General features: G+C 44.9%; 1 protein-coding gene across 1 annotated transcript in view; it reads right to left on the bottom strand.

The window, feature by feature from the left end:
* TTYH3 (tweety family member 3) overlaps nucleotides 1-20,335 on the bottom strand; it is a 94,244-nt gene that overhangs the window by 12,533 nt on the left and 61,376 nt on the right. Inside the window, exons 3-11 of the mRNA XM_065412370.1 lie at nucleotides 19,711-19,822; nucleotides 18,643-18,863; nucleotides 17,667-17,762; nucleotides 13,793-13,865; nucleotides 13,337-13,412; nucleotides 2,990-3,045; nucleotides 2,167-2,259; nucleotides 1,946-2,038; nucleotides 790-926 (exon numbers count right to left, since the gene is read on the bottom strand). Coding sequence (XP_065268442.1) covers nucleotides 790-926; nucleotides 1,946-2,038; nucleotides 2,167-2,259; nucleotides 2,990-3,045; nucleotides 13,337-13,412; nucleotides 13,793-13,865; nucleotides 17,667-17,762; nucleotides 18,643-18,863; nucleotides 19,711-19,822 — 957 coding nt within the window. The remainder of the gene's footprint in view (nucleotides 1-789; nucleotides 927-1,945; nucleotides 2,039-2,166; nucleotides 2,260-2,989; nucleotides 3,046-13,336; nucleotides 13,413-13,792; nucleotides 13,866-17,666; nucleotides 17,763-18,642; nucleotides 18,864-19,710; nucleotides 19,823-20,335) is intronic.

The raw sequence follows: 20,335 nt of genomic DNA, 5'->3' as shown, positions 1-20,335 counted from the left end.
CAAGTGATCCATCCCGTCGCCAATTCCCAGCTTCTAGCAAACAGGGGTTAGGGACACCATCCCTGCCCATCCTGGCTATTAGCCATTGATGGACCTATCCTCCATGAATTTATCTAGTTCTTTTCGGAATCTTGTTCTAGTCTTGGCCTTCAACATCCTCTGGCAAAGAGTTCCACAAGTTGCCTGAGCATCTCATCTTTAGTTACCACAACTACATATCCATTAGAAATAGCAACAGGTCTCAGATTCCTTTAGTGCCACAAAATAATAGATGTATTTTTTATTTGGTCATCTCATTACTGCTGGGGCCATATCCTGCTCACATTAGTCATGCAGTTAAGTCCCATTGACGACAGTGGAATTGAGGGAGTAAGGTGAGCAGGACCTGATCCTCACCACTTCAGGTCTCTCTCCCAGTAAATGCAACGGAAGACAATAGGTATTGTACAGTTCAAGTATTGCTGTCCTCTGCCACCCTAGAGCTATACCATTAATCTCTAACTCAGACTAATAAAAGTCTCACTCTGCACACCATCAAATACCCTCTATGGTGCCTATATACAGAGTTACACAGTAATAAGGTTCTGAATTAAACTGACCAAGTTAAGGCTAACAAATCCTCCTCCCTTTGGGCCTACGTTTTATAACAACTTATCCCTCGTGCTCTTAGAGCACACATGGTAAGGAGTTCTATGTGCTGACGGGCATAACTCCAATTGCCAGCTTTCATTAGGAAACAGCTCTATAACCCAACAGTGTGAGCAGACTGTATCTAATCCCACTGCATACCTTTTTTGCTGCCAAGTGTGTGGGACGCTGCATACAATGGAACTGAACATGAGAGCCGTGACAAAGGAGAAGAGAACCAGGTAAATGAGCCCTTCCACTCCATCGTAGCAGAAGCCTGTCAGAGCCTGGACGTAATCCTAAAGGGAGAAATTAAGCAGAGCCTCTTGGTTCACCATAAAAAGTAACTCTGCAATTTCCATATTCCAAAAATCCCATCACCTGGATTCTGGCTCACCACCTAAAAACAGCCATTTTCCACAATGTAATTTGCTTGGTTTCATTGGACTCAAGGTTTGTTTTTAAAAGCTAACCAATCCCCTTGTTTTTACACAGGGCTCCATTCAGGAACAGATGTACATTGTATTCTCAGGTTTCAGAGTAGCAACCATGTTAGCCTGTATCTGCAAAAAGAACGGGAGTACTTGTGGCACCTTAGAGACAAATTTATTTGAGCATAAGCTTTCGTGGGCTACAGCCCACTTCTATGCATCCGAAGAAGTGGGCTGTAGCCCACGAAAGCTTATGCTCAAATAAATGTGTTAGTCTCTAAGGTGCCACAAGTACTCCTGTTCTTTTTATTGTATTCTCAGCCATACATATAAAAAAGGAAGATCAAGATAAGTCTGCCTGTTCCATAGTTTCACTATTACTCATGAAATCAGTAGACGTCAATTTCCAGTTCTGCAGTTCTTCCACCCACTGCCCCACTACACTTGTGCACAGCTAGACCTGGACTATAAATTTAACTGTACATCTTGGCAAAGCAGCAATTCACTCACCAACATGGAAATCTTGCTCTACCACTACAAAGCGCTATACATGTGAAAGGCATCGGACTGAGAACAGTATGAAGCTTAGAGTTAAGGTTCATGAAGCCTCAGTGCTGCAATTTGTAGAAGCACAAAAGTTCACCAACTAATTCCCTACACTAATCTGCCATTAAAACACACACACAAAAACCCACACCACCATCTCAAAACAGATTCTCTGCCCTCTGTAGAAGTGGAGCAGCAAAGCCAGACAAACGGTCTACTGTATTTTGACGCTCCAGACAGCTTTGTACTCTGACCCTCACATTGCTCAGCACTCTGGGGCTCTGTATCTGCACAAGACAGTGACTATTTGTCAGCTCCAGACACTGATTCTCCATACTCACCAAATGAAGACTACGACAGTCTACCAGCGCAGTCAGGTGCTGCAAATTGATCTCGGTGGAGTTTAGAACCTCCTGTATCCGAGTAAGGTACTCCTGTAAGCAACAAGCTAGAGATTAATAGAACAAAAGGGCTTTGCAAGAGCTTACTTAGGGTCTCATGTTGAGGGGACACATCCTTGACTCGTCCAGTGCTTTCAGAAGGTAAGTTGAAGATGTTTTACCTTGGAGGTGGGGTACTCTCGGACGGCTGACCTGAGCAGCTCCAACACATCATCCTGCATCTCCACCAGGGCTTTGTGACTTCCTGACAGCTTCTATTCAAAAATGAACATGAACGTGGTCAGTCTTGAGGGGCAAGCCAGGCTATGCGCAACAGAGGAATTTAGGAACTGCCACTGCCAAGTACGGCGATATCATCTACATGACTGGTAATCCAGGGTAAACTAGCTGCGTCTCACAGCTGTAGTGACACTCCACATAAACCACTTCTTCAGCTCAAAAAGCACAGGATGGAATCAGCTTTCTGGTCTGTACTTTCTGGTCTCCTCAAATATACATAGAAATACAGCCAGGGTCAGATTAGTGGGAAAGAAAGCGATTCCACTCAAGGAAAAAAAGTGCCCCATAAGCAAAAAGTAAAACATGGTCCTGACCACATCTCACCTGAGCAGCAGCACCTCTAACAACACTGTGTGTGCCTGACCTAAGAAATGTGAGCCTCTTATTGCACCAATACCACTTCTCACAGCCCCTGGAAGGTTTCCCAGTCAAGTACTGACCAAATCCAACCCTGCTTCCCTTTGGAGAGCTGAGGAGATCACAGCTAGAGATGGCACAACTACAGGCCACAAGCTAGAACCAACGTTAGATCTGAAAGTCCTTTCCTTTTAAGGAAAGAAGGGGGTGACTCAGCTGGGAAAAGCCCTTATGTTTAGACAAAGCTAACAATCTCGTAACCCGCTCTAGGACCGATTTATCGTTTTAAATCCAGCCCCACTGAAATGCAGCTTGTGGCAAGAGAAGGGTGTGAGCTGAGATACTCACCTGCTGAAAGGGGTTTGGATATCCAGCATTACAGGCAAGGTAATAGCGTAGAGTATCTATCAAGACAAAGACAAATAATAGAAATCAGGCTATATTTATTTTTTCCCCCACTTTGAGCATTCTTATGCTTGCTGCAAGGGAAGATTTAATTCTAAGAGCATTAGTAGTGATACGCTGTGTTAGAGGCAAAGTGTGAGTGGACCCACTTTCTTCCCTCCTCTGTGGTGTTACGGAGCATGGAAGACACCGAAGGGAAGTTGGCTACATTCTGCAATAAAGTAAAGCCATGCTAAAAGCTGACCCTATTGCATTTTTTCCAATAAATGGAGTGAGACTTTCCCACCTATGCAGGAAAGTGAGCCATGAGGACAAAACCACCAATGCAGTGCAGAATCAAAAATCAGCCACCATACTCAGTGGCACTCAGACAGGACACTGGGCTGGAGTCTGAGATTTGATTTCTGTGATCCTATGTTAGGAGAGAGAATTACACTAACATGGAAGAGAGTGCGCACACCGGTGCTTATGCTACACATCTGCTGTAAGCACAGCTGCCTGAATACATATTTTTTACACGAGAGAACGAAGGAAGGAGACATCTTTGCAACATGGATTTACTCTTCCTCGCTTGAAGGAGCAGCTGGTTTTTAAACAGTACTCTGTGGAGGGGGGCACAGCCTGGGAAGTGCCTGAGGAAGAAATGGAGGCTGGAGCTGCAGAATGGAAGACTTCTAGCATAAATTAGAGATGATTCATACTCTTCCCCTACTAGTATTTGCGCACACATCATTAAAACCCAGCTTTTAGCATGCACGGTTTCTTTCATACCTCTCTCCTGGCTTGCTCAAAAAGGCGCTTTCTGCACACAGCCAACAGAGTTCACTGCAGGTTTAACCCACAGGAAAACTCCTTCTGCAGTGGAGCATGCCAGGGTACTGGAAACAGGGGTGGTTCTTGCGAACAAGGTAATATCACCAGACTTCCTCATAGCACCCCAAACGTTACTGAACCTTGCCCTGTGCTAAAATCAGCCTCTGACCAAGTCATGCCCTGCCAGCTAACCCCATTACAGTGGCCACCACCAGCTATACATGGACAGGTCAGCCTGGCAAATGCATGGAAATGTAGTCCTGATCCTTCTTCTTAGGGTACACCTGATGCCCACCTAGACCTCTACAAGGGTTTACCAGTTTGAGGGATGGAGAAATTAGCACATGCAAGTTAAACATCAGGATTCCGTTAAGCCATCCTTGATGAGGCCACAGAGGGGATTTTTGTAAATGACCATTTATCTTTCCACAACTCCCATCCCTTCAGACTCATTTTTAACCTGTTTGCAGATCTCAGTTCCTCTCCAGCATTCATTTTGCCAACCTCTCTTGCCTCTTCTCAGAATGGAAGTCAGTTTAGAATAGCCATGCATAAAACAGACAACTCTTCCCTCCCATACACACAAAATAATAATCGGGGCATTTTGCAGATTGATTTTCCCCCCCCCCCCACACACTATGAAGACTCATTGAGAGAGAAGTGACTTTTCCAACTACTCCTCACTGTGGGGCTCAAAAGGAAGAACAGAGAAAGTAAAAGCCATGCGAGGGAGCCAACAAGTAAGGCAAGCAGGCCTGCTCCTGCTGCACTTACCATCAATATTGCATGCACCTTTCATCGCGCCTGTCTGCACACTGGGACCGAGCGGTACAACGCAGCTTGTTAGCTCCTGCATGCTGGCAATGGAACCTGACAGCTGTTATTTATAATTCATTAGCCTACTTTGGGACTGCTTCCACCAGCTGCTCCATCTCTCCCCATTGAATTTTGCTCTGGGACGACTTATCTACAGCTCAGCCGAGCCATTAAACAGCAATTAGTAAAAAAACTGGGCAGATAATAGGATAGCGTGTGCTATTGAATGGATCATACCATGAGTGGATCGTGCGCACACTCTGAATCAGAAGGGATTGCTTATTCCAGGCCTACATTAGCAAATAGACCCTTCCTGAGCGAGAATATCATGCATAGTCCACAGTACCCTCAAGTTGGAAAAAACAGCACAGTGACTGCAAGATGGAACAGCACCAAATTGCACAGGACCCTCCCCGCCACGCCCAAGAAGCTTCACTCGGCAAACCGTCCAAAAGCTTCCCAGTCATATTTTGGACACTATGGGCATGGCATCAAAGTTTACTGGCTTCCATTCATGTGATTACTAATGCTCTGCTCAGAAGTGAATCTCTTCCCCATCCACCCCAATCTCTGGATTGTGGCATCCTAACTACTAGCTCTTGTTTTGGTAGTAAGGCATTAGAACTTGAGAGATTTAAATTTTTATTAGAGAATATTTAAAAATAAACGGTACAAAAGATTTGAAGAGTCAGTTGTCGATCATTGGGGGAACATACAGAGTATGGGGGGGGATGTTGTTATGTCAGGGTTGGCAGCACACAATACATACAGACTGTGATGTCTCCAATGGGGGGGTAAGCGGTGGGCGAGATCAAGACACAGTTGGTAAGCGGTGAGGGTCAATCATCCACATAGGGGGTACAAATAGTCATGGGTACGAGTAGGTGGGCTGGGTAATGGTGATGGGGCGACCCTCACGTGGTGGGATTCAGTTAGGTTGGGTAGGTTCGGGGTTCAGCGAAAGAGGCCCAGTGGGGGGGGAGGGGTTAATAGGTCCCTTCCCCCGTGTGGGTGGGTGAGGTCTCCCCGGCTCACTCTTGGCATTGGCGGTGGCCGGTGAGGTTGGGTGGGTTCAGGGCTCAAGGGATAAGGCCCATCGGGGGGGCGGGGGGGGTATATAGGCCCCTTTCCCCTGGTGGGTGGGCGAGGTCCCACCGGCTCACTCTCGTTATCGGCGGTGGCCGGTGGGGTTGGGCTGGTTCAGGGTTCGGGGGGGATATGGGTCCCTTCCCCCTTGCGGGTGGGCGAGGTCTCCCCGGCTCACTCACTGAGTTGACGGTGGCCGGTGAGGTTGGGTGGGTTCGGGGCTCCGGGGGTAAGGTCCCGTAGGAGGGGGTTTAAAGGTCCCTTCCCCCTTGCGGGTGGGTGAAGTCTCCCTGGCTCATTCTCGGCATTGGAACTGGCCGGTGGGGTTGGGGCTCAGGGGGTAAGGTCCCTTCCCCCTTGTAGGTGGGTGGGGTCCCCCCGGCTCGCTCTCGGAATTGGCGGCGGCCGGTGAGGTTGGGTGGGTTCAGGGCTCAGGCCTAGTGGGGGGAGGGGGGGGAGGGTTAGTGAGTCCCTTCTCCCTTGCAGGTGGGCGAGGTCTGGTCGGCTCACTCCTGGTATTGGCGGTGGCCGGTGATGTGTTCCGTGTAGATGTCCCGGGACCAACGGATAGTGTCTGAGACCATTAGGCGTCTCATGAGCCGTGCGTAGTGACGGCCCACTGCCAGTCATTTGTCTGGCCAAGATTGCAGGAGTAGATTCTTTACTGCATTGAGCACAGCTCTGCTGTAGGGAAGAAGTGGGGAAGTCTGCTGAAAAGCCAGTTGCAGCTCCCAGAGCAAGTCTGAGTACCTGCTCCAAACTAGGACTCTTGCATAAAATCCCTAAGTCACCCCACACTAGCCAAGGCACATATTAAAGTGCTCTGCTCCTGCCACACACCCTTCTCAGCCCCCCCGCCCCAACCCCAGCAACCCCTTATGCTGGAGATGGGTTAGCACATGGGTGGCTGATGTGGAAGGTGGCTAAATCACCCCCGCTGGCTTTATGCTGGCCTTCAGCTGGGTTCAACCTGGTTATAGGTTGAAACTGAGGTGTGAACACTCCCTTCATTTAAGATTGCTGTAAGGGACAGAAGGGGCCACACCTAAAATAAGGCTGAATGAACATAGGCAGCACATAGAATAGGCCAGGGGAGGCTAAGCCTCCCCTGTGGTGCAGCGGCCGACTCTCTGCCTTTCAGAGCACGGATGCCTGGGTCATGGTGGCCCCCCTTCATCTGCTGCATCCCTCCTACTGGTGAGCAGCAAGTGGTAATTAGGGGCACCTGGGGGCAGCAAATGTTCCCCCTTGAGTTTTTGTTCTTGAACAAGTTGGGTGGGGTGAGCACTCGGCTCAGGAGAGGGGTGGAGAGCGCAAATGGCGGGGGCCTCGCGGGGAAGAGGGGTATGGAAGAGAGGAGGGATGAGCGCGGCAGGCAATGGGGGCCTAGGGGCAGGGACAGAGCTTCAAGCACTAGGGCCAGCCTCCCCAAACGCAGGAGGCACACATCGCCCATGCAAATGAAGTCTGCCCAGAAACAAGCACCATGTGGGCAGAGGATTCCAATGGATATTTTTCTGAGAGCAAGCACATACGCGCGCACACACAGATTGAAAGAAGCTTGAGTGTGTAAGTGGAGAACCTGCTCCTTTTGTTCTTGGTTTCTCCTGCATTCAGAGAAGCAGGACTTGGATGCAGTCTTGTTTGTTTATAAGGAATAGACCAAGAAAATACCAGACTCCATCATCAATTTTTACTCCCAACTAGAACACCCCCAGTTTGACTAGTTGCTCTGGTCCAAAAGGGGTAACGATGATTAAGAGTTTTCATACACAAGGGGAATTCTCCCCTGACATCTGTCCAGAATACGGCCCTCCAAGACTGTCAGCTGCCATAAGCACATTGATGGCAACTTCATCGGTTCTCAAAAGTCATCTTTCTACCCCTTCAGGGGAGATGTCAGTTTAGTTTTATCCTTTCAGTTTGAAATACTACAGGCCAATCCCTAAAGTCTGGAGGTGGTTTTTGAAACTGGCCTTTAAGCGGTCTCCAAGAGAAGGGTCATACTTGCAGCTGCTTGTGCCTGCTGCTGCTGCTGGCAGCAATCCTCCTGACCCACTTTCTATGGGAAAAGGAAGATAAAGAGCAGAAATAAGGCAAGGGAACAATTTGATAAAAGCATCAATTTGAAATCCTCCCTAGAAAGGAAATTGAAACAGGCTACCAGCAACAAAGTCAGTTTCATCTGCTAGAATCTGCTTCTCACTTCTGCATACTTAGAAGCCTTACAGTTCATAATGTTATAACGTGATGGCATTGAAGCCCAGGAGAATTGCAGTATGGCCTCTGGGTATGCATCTTAAAATCAGAGGGAATCCTGTATGCTAGGATGGATAGAGAACAAGCAGCATGGGCGGTTTACAAAGGTCACTTAATTTTTTTTAAACAGAGTCAGACCTTGGCCTAACTGGCTTGCCATAAACCTGCAACTCTTCGGCCATTCCTCACATTTACCGGACTGGTTTCTCTCTGCATTTCACATACTGTGCTCAGAAGAGATCATAGTAAGAAGATGCACTGTCTCCATACTGTTTAGTTACTGGGAACTGTGGACGTTTCAGTGGTGATAATTAAAATGGGAGAAAGTAGCTTTTTCCCCCAGGGTATCCATACTGCCCAAGTAGTATTGTCACATTCCCACTTACTATCTAGTTTCCTTAGAACTGGGGATGGACAGGAAAGGGAGGTTTTGCATGGTATTTATACAGCTTTTGAATAGAAGGTTTCAACCTCACTCAAGTGGGGCGGGGAGGGGGGAAAGCAAGCAGAAGTCAAACTTTTGGTTAGAAAAGACTAAGTTAAACATCAGTTAATCTGATTGTTGTTTGACTTGCTAATTAGCTGAAGCTTTTTATGGGCAAGTCAGTGAAACCACAAAGTGGAATTTGGGTTCTAAACTTGGTGAATTTAGTATCCTTGGGGAAAAACAGGAACAAAAAACAAAAAACACATTCATAGCTCTGAAGACTCAACTTTGTCTATGAACCCCATACAAACACCAGTAGTGGCAGCATAAACCACCGCACCTCCTATCCACATGCCTCAACCCTGACCCGGAGCAACTATCTCCAGGGTTCATTCAGTCTGGTTTCTGTGCTGAGATAGTCAATAAGAGGCCATCTAGGCTAGCAATTTTTGCAACATGAACATCTGTCCACTAGTAACTGATGAAAGCCAAATTCACTTCACGTTGACCACTGAACAGCAAGACATTAACAGCTTTCAGTCACTGCCAAACTTGACTGGATTTGAGGTGAAAAGCTCCATTACCCACCCCCTAAGCAATGCAGTCCCTCAGATAAGCTAGTCTGTTCCAGATGCAGCATGCCAGTAAGAGATAATCTAATCTAGAGGTGTCTTCTTTTTGGCTAAAGAGATTACACTTTTTTATTTAATGTGACCAAATAAATCATTTGGTAGTAACAATATCAGAGAAAGGGAATGAGGCTAGAAGATGGCCTCCTGCTTTGAAAATAAACATGTTGGCTGCACCAGGGCTTTTTTTAAACTAGCAAAAAAGAGGTGATTATCCAGTCAGTGTTCAATTCCATTGGCTCTCTCTCAATTAATGAATACCAGATAAGCCAGACACACACTAGCCTCACACAAAAGGATTAAGTTTCTCTCCTCTTTTAGATTTGTTTTAAGAATTCTGGTCCATTTTTTTGCAGCAGTAAATAAACGGAGTCTTCTCTTTAGCTCAAGAGTGATGACAATAGTGATGTATTTAATCAGATTATTTCCAGTGCCATTAGTTCTGCTTAGATTTGGGAACCGCTGAAAATACTAACACAGAAGCAGTTTTAGTCCTGCTGCCCAGCTTCTCCAGGAAAATGCCCCCTTCTCCTAGAAAGCTCCTGTAACTTACACACAAGTTATTGCATCAAATAAATGAACCTAGGCCACACAGCTACATGGGAAACCTTGGACTGCCTGCCATGTCAGCAGGGCTGGGAGGCTGCCTTCTAAGCCCTCGGACTGAAGAAAAAAAAGGGGAGGTGACCTGGCATTACCACGACTCTGCTTAATTTGGATGTGGCACTGACTAAGTTCCAAGAAGGGAGCCTTATCTAGGCATCAGCCAAAGAGACGTGTTTCAAGGGCAAATACCTGTAAGGGTGATAAAGCCCACTGGGAGCCATCCTTGAACCAACAAATAGGGTACAAGTACTGAAGACAAGTAAACAAAATAAGGGATATTAAGAACTTAACCTTTCTGTTGGAAAAACATTTACCTAGCATGGTTAGGAGTAATGCAGAACAAGACGATAGCTGAAGGATTAGTACAAAGTAAGCCTCCTGGGAGAAGAGAAAATCTTTTCCTAGTTGGTGTTCTTTGCACTAACACTTTGTATACTACTACAACTACAACTACAACTGACTATTCTGAATACACTGTGTGTAAGAAAGATTTCCTATTTCCAAGTATTACACTTGTTAGAGCGGTCAGCATCTATTTCATGGAACTTAGGGAGATGAATTAAACCTTTCATCAAAGTTTGGTGTCACATGGATGCACTAGTGCAGTTATGATAGAATAGGTCTTTCATACCTGGCATTACTAAAAATGTTTTCTAGGTTATATTTCTGATACCACACTTCTAATCCTGCAGCAGGCATTTCATGAGTCCAAAAATTGTCAGAAGTTAAAAGCAGACATACATACATATTTGCATTCCTTTGTCTGGATATTGGAGGCAACGATTAGTGTCTTGCTCATTGCATTGTTTCTTATATTTAAGAAAATTACTAGAGAAAAAATAAAATGGACTAGAGTCCTGCTCCAAGCTGATGGTGCGCCTTAAGTTACTGTTTTTAGATGCACCTTTGCTGGTCCTTGAGTGGACCTCAGAGATCCCAGCACTGGCCCTCACAGGATTATCCTTCTGGCTCAAGTGCACATCACACACTTGATAATGAGGACAAGGGCTATCTGCCTAGCACCCTGGAAATAGGTATAGGAAATGCAGTTGCAGTAACTCGCAGGATGAGACTAAACTTGCATCACTTCAAGTTTAGTCTCTTCCTTGTGTTTAGCCATCTCCCCCATGCAGTCCAATGTGATGGAATGCTCATGAATGAAGCCATTAAGACCAACTCATTGCTTAAAAAGGGAGAGGGAGCTCATGAACAAATTAAATCACCTCCCATGAGCCTTGGGTGATCTTCTAGTGACCCCATATAGGACAGGCCACACTGCTAACTACAACCTCATGGCAAAGCCTGTAGTTCCTACTCCCTTCAGTGTCCCATTTAGACCCATCTACTAGCCTTATGGAGCCTTCAGAATGGTATGCTAAACTTATAGTTGGTTGTGCCAGCACAACAGATACCCATTTAATTGAAGGGTCTGCTGTCCCTATTGAGGAGAAGCAGCCGCTTCAATCAGCAGCAGGAGTCTTAACCTCCAAAGCAATTATTCAGTTTGGGAAAATTAACAGGCTTCAATCAGGCAAGGTCAAGTGAAGGAGGAACATACTCCAAGGTGCCTCCTGAGAGTGAGTTCCTTTGCTTTTTCAGGGTTATCTTCACGGTTATCAATGAGCTAGTTAACTGGTTCCTGGTACCGTACCCATGCTGTAACTGCATACAGTTGAATCAGTGAACAGTCAGGAATAGCTGTTTCCCGTCTACCCATTTGTCACCTTTAGTGAAAATGAAGAGCAGCTGCCTAGTGTCTAAAGTCAGTCTTGGTCATTTTCTCAATTGAGAGATAATTCATTTTGCACAGGCCTGGATCACTGTGCAAAGAAATGAAATAAGGCAATTTGTTCACTGAGATTACAGGGCTCCTGTAGTTAAGACCTCTATAAACAAAGGAGCTGGAATCCCTTCCTTCCTTTCCCGGAGTGTTTGATCAATAAGGCATTCCAAGATTGAGACTGAGGGCGAGAATACTAACAGACCGTTTTACACAGAATTTTACCTCCTTCCACAAACATTTCCTGTTTCCAATCTCTGAACCGCCAGCCATCAGCAGAGTAACGTTTCTAATTCCTTATCAGTTTCACAGTACTCGGTTAATAGCAGAGACACACACATAAAACAGCAACATACAGCCAGAAGGCTGGGATTTGGAGCTTTATACTTATGAAACTTCTTTAAAATGTTTCATAACACAAAACCAAAGCTGCATAGTTGTCAACATCTCCCTTTATGGGCCAATACCCTAATTGCTCCCTAGAATTGTTTGACCATAAAACAGAGCTGGACTCAGAGCATAAGATAGATGTGTAAAATAGTTAATCTGACCCTATGCTGCTTTGATAATTATCTCACCCAGCCCTAAAGATCCCTCTTCTTTAGGCTGCAATCAGAATCACATACCAACTGAATAGCCAGCCACTGCTCTCCAGAGGCTCATACAGCAATCGGTTCCTCTACCTACTACTGAATCACAGTTCTGAGCAGCAGTTTAACAATGTGGACTTTTAGCTACTGGGACTCAAATCCAAAAGCCATTAAAGCACTGCTTGCGTAAGTGCTCCATTATCCCTTTGTCATGAGGGTGTCATGTTGTGCGGCTGCTAAGTGTAATAAAAGAGGCATGAGCTCTTGCTTCCCATGGCTATGAGGTATTTATGCAATGACCCCAAGGCAGAAAAACCTTGATTTCAGTAACTAATCATGTGTTTTCAGGAAGGTCTGCAGAATTTATTTGGAGGGCGGGCTGAGAAGGTCGAAGGCGACATTTTCTATTTACCTGGCTGAACCCTTCTATTTTAAAAGCAGATGAGAATTAAAGACAACGAAAGCTGTATAAATACGTTAGCTTGTAAAACTAGGCTGCCAGCTGGACTATGTTCTCTAGAACCCACACAAAGTCTTGCAAGGAGTCCAACACTTAATGTAAACATCACTTTTGCTAGAGTGCAACTATCCAAATGATCAAACTATTTGAAGGAATACTATTTTCATATTTCAGCTTGCAACCCGGTGTCTCTGGTAAATCCTTTAACACAAACGTAATCGCTCCTAATACAGGATAAGTACACGAATTAGGATGATTCTGGTACAACAATCAGCACTGGAATGTGAACAAAACCAGCACTTAAGTGGTCAAAGTTAAACACTGTATTCTAGGAGATGAGGGAAATTCATATTACTCTCTGCAATATTGTTTTGGCATGTTTGGCTGCTGAACTCAATATGACCAGAAGAAATAGAATCTCCTTAAAAAAAAATTATTATTAATAATAATAATAAAAAATCTTGGCTGTTTCTGTACTTCCTAGCATCCAACAGAAGTCTAAACCCCAAATTCAGATTTTCTGCATCTATAGATTTCCATTCACAGCTAAAAAGAATGAAGATACAGAATGAAAAAGGAGAGGTCACTGAATATGCCTGTCTGTGAGAGAAAATTCTTTTGGGGGGAGAGGGGGGGGGGGGGAAAAGGAAGAAAGATTCCTGTAGGGTATTGGCTTTTCAGATCTTTAAATTGTCTCTGCTTTTCGCAGCATTTTATCTCCATTTCTAATACCAGCCTCAAATACTAGGCCTCCAGCGCTACCGTCAGTGCCAGCTTCTGCTACTACACTGAGTATCTGAGCCAGTCACAATCCTAGTACTTACCAGTACTGAGCACTGCATAATCCTCCACCACTTTAGAGATGTAGGCATCAGGGTTAACACAGAAGTCACTGGAGCCCTGGAGAGAAGAAAAAGGAAAGTCAACTATACCATACAAAGGTTCAGCCATATCTGTGCTGGGGAATCCTCCATTAGAGGCTCTCAAGTTTGGGGATATGCCAGAAGTCAGGCCCCATAAGTCTTCCATCTCACCAACCTCCCCCCAGAAGCAGTTTCTACAGATCTATTGCCCAGCCTTGCAGCAGAGTGGAGTTGGGATACTAGCTAGCAAACTGCACTATGGAGGTATAATTTCTGAACCTGTTTCACATGTTATTTACTAGGACAGCTACTGAAAACCAGAAGTCCCATGAAGACACGAGCACTGGGAGTCATTTATTCATGTGCCTGATAAATCTGCAGTGTAGGGTGTGGGAAGGTTGGACCAGAGCCACTTACCACTGCAACAGCCAGTTCCAGACCCAAGGATCCCCAACTGACAATTAGAGCAAGCACCCCTAGAAGACATACCCTGCAGAAGGAACAAGAGACAGATAAGATGGCTGATGTATTGGTTCCAATTCAAACACCCAAATGCTTTAAACAAGGGCTTCTTAGAGTTCAAAAGCAATAACTAACCAGTTTTCATTTGTGTAATTTGCAATGTGAAACAGACAGTCAGTGTCTTGTATGCAAATCCTATTTGGAATACAGAAACCTGCATACCAGCATGCATTACACTTACACTAAGAATGAAGCAGTCCAGGTCCGTAGTAACCAAAGGTAGTTAATCTAATAAGAGGTTGTTTAGTGGCCTGTATCATTTGATTGGAAACCTCCCGCCCCACAGGCTTCTATCCAGTTCCTAGCAGGACACTGATTGACAGCCTCAGCAAGGCAATCAAGGATTAAATAGACACTGAGACTAGAAGTGGCCTTTAGAAGCACATTGGCAAGGAGAGGTTTGTATTCCTGCCATCTGTGCTGGACCTATTCTTTGGGAGAGAAGACTGCTGTTTTAAATATTGCTAATCTTACATCCTTGTTCTCATGAGATGCCAAAGTGTTTGAATTCCCAAAGTAGAGGGGATACAAGCAAGGGAGGCATGTTCAGTGTTACACACTAACAATCGTGACTGGATCCCACAAAAAGCTCCCCTCTTCCCCCACCCTTCATTACTGGTCTTGACACTTGCTAGTGGAAGTAAAAAGGGGATGGGGAAAGAGACTAGATTTACCTGGAAAGTTACTCCATGTTTTAGATCACACCCCCTTCCCCAGCTGTCCTATTAGATTTTCCAAATCCTCCTCTGATCTACCCAGGTACTGTCCTTCACCTAACCTACCTAGACCCTTTTGCAGCACCATAGGTTTCCAACGAGCAGTGGAAACAGACAGACAAACAGGACTTTTTGATCTGAAGAGTGAAAATCCCAATAAGGTTTCTGTAATAAATTGGGCTGTCAGCATTCAGACACTGCCGGGCAGCTTTCCAGCATGGTGCCTGTGGATGGCAACATGCAAGTCACCTCAAAAGGGAGTTTTGAAATTCATTCCTTAGATATGGTCCTGACGTTCCATCCCCAAACAAAGCCATGCAGCTAGTGGGTTCCACCAGTCAGTCAGTCAATTCCTAGTCTTCCTGGTGTCAAGTACTCAAGGAAGCAAAGGAAATAAGATCCAATGCACAGCGTATCAGCCCACAGCTTAGTCAGAAGAGTTAACACATCTATTACATGCTAGATTCACAGATTCCTTGGCCAGAAGGGATCATTGTGATTCTCTAGTCTGACCTCCTGTATAACACAGGCCCTAGAACTTTCCCAAAATACACCTCTACCCCGATATAACGCGACCCGATATAACTAATTCGGATATAACGCGGTAAAGCAGTGCTCCGGGGGGGGAGGCTGCGCACTCCGGCGGACCAAAGCAAGTTCAATATAACGCGGTTTCACCTATAACGCGGTAAGATTTTTTGGCTCCTGAGGACAGCGTTCTATCGACGTAGAGGTGTAATTGCTCTTGAACTAGAGCATCTCTCTTTTAGAAAAACATCCAACTTTGATTTTAAATTTGCCCGTGATGAAGACTCCAGCAGGACCCTGGGTAAATTGTTCCAATGGTTAATTACTCTGTTAAAAAAGTTTACACCTTATTTCCAAACTGAATTTGTCTAGCTTCAAATTCCAGGCATTGGATTGTGTTATGCCTTTCTCTGCTAGAATGAAGAGCTCATCAAATATTTGTTCCCTACATAGATCTGTATAGACTCTAATTAACCCCTAAACCTTCACTTTCGTAAGATACAAATCCTCTAGCAAGAGATACTTTCACACCTCCAAAAAACAACCCATCAGTTCTCCCCAGTTTAAGAGAAACCCAGATTCCCAACCCATGTGCTCCATCTTTTGGGCCAGAATGGACTAGTTGAGATATCCTAGCAGAATGATTATATTCCAATAGCTGGAGGAGGAGCAGAAGCCGCTAAATGTACATTAACAGTACCATTATAATCTGGGGAAGAGGAAAGGTGGCATTAGTAATCATAAACTAGTCTACCAGTTATCCCAAATTCCAGGCCTCTGGGAATTAACACAGTCTGAGTGTACAAGAAGTCAGAGTATAATGGCTGTTTCATAAAAAAGGACAAAAACTGCTCATGATTTTGAGATATTTACATTGACATTCATTGCCATATTTTGTTAATGTAAATTAAATACCTAGTGCATTAGGATCATCCGAATAGTAAACCAGGGAAGGGTTATATTAGTTTGTTGTACTGACATCAGACCCTCATTAATGGCTAGAAGAGCCAAAATAGTTTATTGCATTTTGCAATTCATCAAATCATAACAAAATCAAGGGAATTGCATACAAAAAAAAAAATCCCACTTTTTGAAAAGTTTTGCTTTCATTATACATTGCATTATATTAGTAAGCGTGTGGCTTATTTCATAGAAGAAATGAAGGCTCAGCAATACACAACCTCTGGACAGTACTCTGCTATTCAGTCGGAGTCTTGCTCCACTTCTGGGCAGAGTGGTTGTGAAAATTATCAGGTTTGTATATTAACAAGGTTCTGCTGTATCGTGACATATGGATAAGGTGGCGTTGTACACTTTGACATGTTCAGCCAATCAGTTCACAATGGAGCATTTGGTGGTTTAAATGTAAATGAAGGGGATTGGGTCAGTAACTGTTTGACTAGAAGATCTACAACTGGCATTTCACCATCTTGCTTGGCTGTAAAACATGGGTTCTTTATTTTGTGAACTTCCTTTGGGGAATGCCTTAATTTGAGACTCTGGCTAATAAAGAATGAGTTTCTAATTTGAATTGCGGGTTTACCATCTGTGCATACATTTGCAATTTTGTCCCTTATAAGGTACCAAGTATGTAATAATCTGGCGGGTAACTAAAGGCTGAATATACAGTGCAATTACTATCATGCTAGGGCAATTACGATCATGCCAAGGGGCCATCATGGTATCAAATTTCCATAATGTTTACAAATGCATATTTGGCTAGGATCACACTGTAAGGATGAAAACCATGTCAGAAGATGGCTGGGGGAATAGAGTTTTATTTTAACATGATGCCCCAGCACGGTGGAAATATCTGCAACGTACATGTGAATAAAGTTGATGCACATGACTAGTTCTACTCTGACACACACCTCTTGCTTCGCAGCAGTTTCAGTGGCCTTCACAGTAAACAGTTTCATGTCTGCTGAAGTGTCACAGCCAAGGCCAGAGGAAAGGTAATACGACAATCAGGCATACTACCAGGATGCGTGTTAAGGTGCAAGGCTGGAGACTGCATTAACAGTATTAATCACCAGATTTAAGCCCAAGCCCCACCCTCACACCCCTATCCAGACCATCAATGGATTCTTCCTTTTAAAAGGCCATTTTAATCTTGAGAGGGTCTTCAATTGGGGTGACAGTACCATGCACTGCAGCTTTCCTGCCTTGGGTAAGTGAGCCAGAAAGAGGTCACCGGTGCTAACTGTTGGAATCGAGGCACTCTCAGGAATAAGTTCCTTGTCTTTTTGACACTAAAGCTGGATGTTAAACAGATCGAGTTCTTCTGACAAAAAAACCACCTTCCTGTGAATGTATCCCAGATGTTGTCCTAACCCTGTCAGTTTAGAAAGGCTCTGCAAAGGATCGCTCTAATTGGTAAGCACGCGATCAGCCATCATTGCACTCTACAAATACTACTCAGCAGCCCATGAATAGATTCAACGGCACAGTCTGAAGGACTCAACAAGCTATTGTTAATCCTCTGCCTGCATTTCCTCAAGAACTGTCTCACTGACAGGACTTACCCAATGAGAATGGCCTTGGAATTTCTAATTAGTCCAAAGAGCACCAGCAAACAGATCAGCACATGGAATAGAAGTAGGCCCAGGTATCCCAGCCACCTGCAATATATGGAAACATAGTCTGAAGACAAAAATTGGTGTCTAGAGAATAGACGAGCATGTCTTGAAAGAGAAACTTGGCTCTCCCCCACCACAGTCAAGCCTAGCAAGTAAAATTCACTACTAATTACTAATGATGAATTGCACTACTCAGATCACATAACTAGTCTACCGTGTCCTCAGCTGGCTAGCTCTGGTAAACAGGCGTGAGAAAGTGTTTGCAAGAGTGACCAAAGCATTAAGATGTTCAGTAACATGCTTCAAACTTAAAGGTGACTGGTCTATGCAGCTGGACACTATATAGAAAGAGCAAATACAACAATAGTCCAGGAAGTTTAGTTTGATCTATATCTGCCTGAAGAGTAATAAGCGCACTTCTGGACAGAGGGTACTCCTGAAGTACCTCTGAGCAGACTGACTATTCATTTCTCTCCCAAATAGTGATAGTCAATTCTGTACATCTCCAGTGGCTGCTGCATCGTGAATGCATTATAGCGTGTGGCAGGCCTTCATCTATAGAACGTCCAGACAGCGAGGCAGCAAAGTGAAAAAGCTAACCCCATGCCAGCACCAGAGTGTGAGCAACACAACTTAATGGACTTTACCTGCTCAAAGTAACGCTGATCTGCTGATTAAGTCAAGTCACATTTGTTCTAATATGTTTTTACCAAGACTCAGCACACTTTTGCTCAGGGAAACAATCCCAATAAAGACAGACCTAAAATCCCTGCTGGTGTATAACAAACCTATAGATCAACTAACTAGAAAAATCTTCAGTAGTTGATCTGACCTGAAAGACATAAGCTTTAGCATCCATCATGGCCCAACACACACATCATATGGATGTCACATCAGTGGTACAGGCCAACATGTTGCCCACCTGTACCAGTCATATAGATCAATCTGAACAGCCAGTTCCTCTAATGACAGTTCCTCATTCTTCCAGAAAGGAATCTCTGTTGTTTGCCTGACCAAATCATCCAAGAGGCCCTGGAGTTTCTGGATGACGTGCAGGTAATCAGTCTGTTTCATGAACATCTCCTCAAGGATCAGCAGGTTCGGCTCCATAGTTTGGTTCAGGGCCACTGCAGTGTCCAACACCTGTGGATCAGACAGAAGAACAAGGGGGAAAAAAACATTTACAAGAGAGTCTGCCAGTCTAGGAAGAAGGCGGGGGGGGGGGGGGGGCGGAGGAGGAGGAGGAAAGATAGAAGATAGGGATTATCACTGTCAACCAGTGATGGACAATTTCCAGATTACTGCACCAAGGCTCTTCCAGACTCTGGGACCATTTATCTTCACAGGTAACTTACAATGAGTGAGTCATAAATTCGGATTCATTTGGCACTGAAGATGGAGGTAAGCCACCACAAGTACCACCATAAACCTAGGAAAGATTCACCAGGGCTGGGCAGGAAAGAGAATAAGCTTATTTCCCTGCTTTTAATCAGGCTCCTTTGCTTTACTTTGGGATGGATTGTAAAGCAGAGGCTTCCTTTTAAGCCACAAGTCAGCGTGCACTGGAAGCCCACTGTAGTGTTGGGATAACAATAGGCAGACCAAAGCTGCAGAGAAGTAACAAAATGAAAGCCCCTAGAGGCAGCATACCTGGAGCACAATACTGCAAACCACCATGTTTATTAACAGTGCCATTTACTACAGAGCTACTGTTCTCTGCTTTTGGCCTGGCACCTCTTCTGCAGGCGGAGGAGTGCTAATGAGAAGCTGTTTTTAACCACACACAATCGTGAGAGAACACTTCATTTAACATGTTTAAGTTGCTTTGATATTTTTAGAAGCAATAGAGACTGAAGAAATTATCTCCCCATTAATGGAAATTGTGGCAAACACTTCTCAATTCAGAGAGTAACAAAAGAGGGGCAGACACAGATGGAAACATTTGTCTCACACACCTCATTTCCTTGCTACAGTCCTTCCCTGTACTTACCCGGTCTTGGACCCCAGCCACCGTGCGGTTTGCATGTCGCAGTGAGTATGTCAGCCGGTGGATGCCGTCACTGGTCTCCCCATTTCCATAGAAGCCAACAGCGATGCCAGCGCTGTGGACAGAAGAGCAAGGAAGGGCTGGTTTACAGCAAGAGTTTATCTATGCAAGTTACTGCTGCTTCTTTCAGCACTCCTACCCTCCCACCAGGATTTCCCTCAGGAGGAGAGCAGCATGCCTTCAGCTCTGGGGTAATGACACTATCCCTATTCACTAGGACAGATGGAAAGATAAGGAACTGATTTGGTGAACCTGAAAATCAGATTTGATATGCTACAAGTGTAACTGTGGGCTCTGTTCAGTGCCTCTAGGCTGAGTGACATGCACCCTTTTGTTAGGGGTAGGAAAAGAGTAGTTTATGGCCCAGCTACGAGAGTTAGGCCTGGTCTACACGGGGGGGGGAAAGAGGGGGAAAAATCAATCTAAGATACGCAACTTCAGCTACGAGAATAGCGTGGCTGAAGTCGACGTAGCTCAGATCGACTTAGAATCACTTACTTTGCGTCCTCGCGGCATGGGATCCACGGCCGCCGCTCCCCCATGGACTCCGCTTCCGCCTCTCACCGTG

Source organism: Emys orbicularis, chromosome 10 (assembly GCF_028017835.1).
Source record: "Emys orbicularis isolate rEmyOrb1 chromosome 10, rEmyOrb1.hap1, whole genome shotgun sequence".
Lineage (NCBI taxonomy): Eukaryota > Metazoa > Chordata > Testudines > Emydidae > Emys > Emys orbicularis.
Note: the sequence above shows the minus strand (reverse complement) of the source record. Positions and strands in the feature narration are given on the sequence as shown.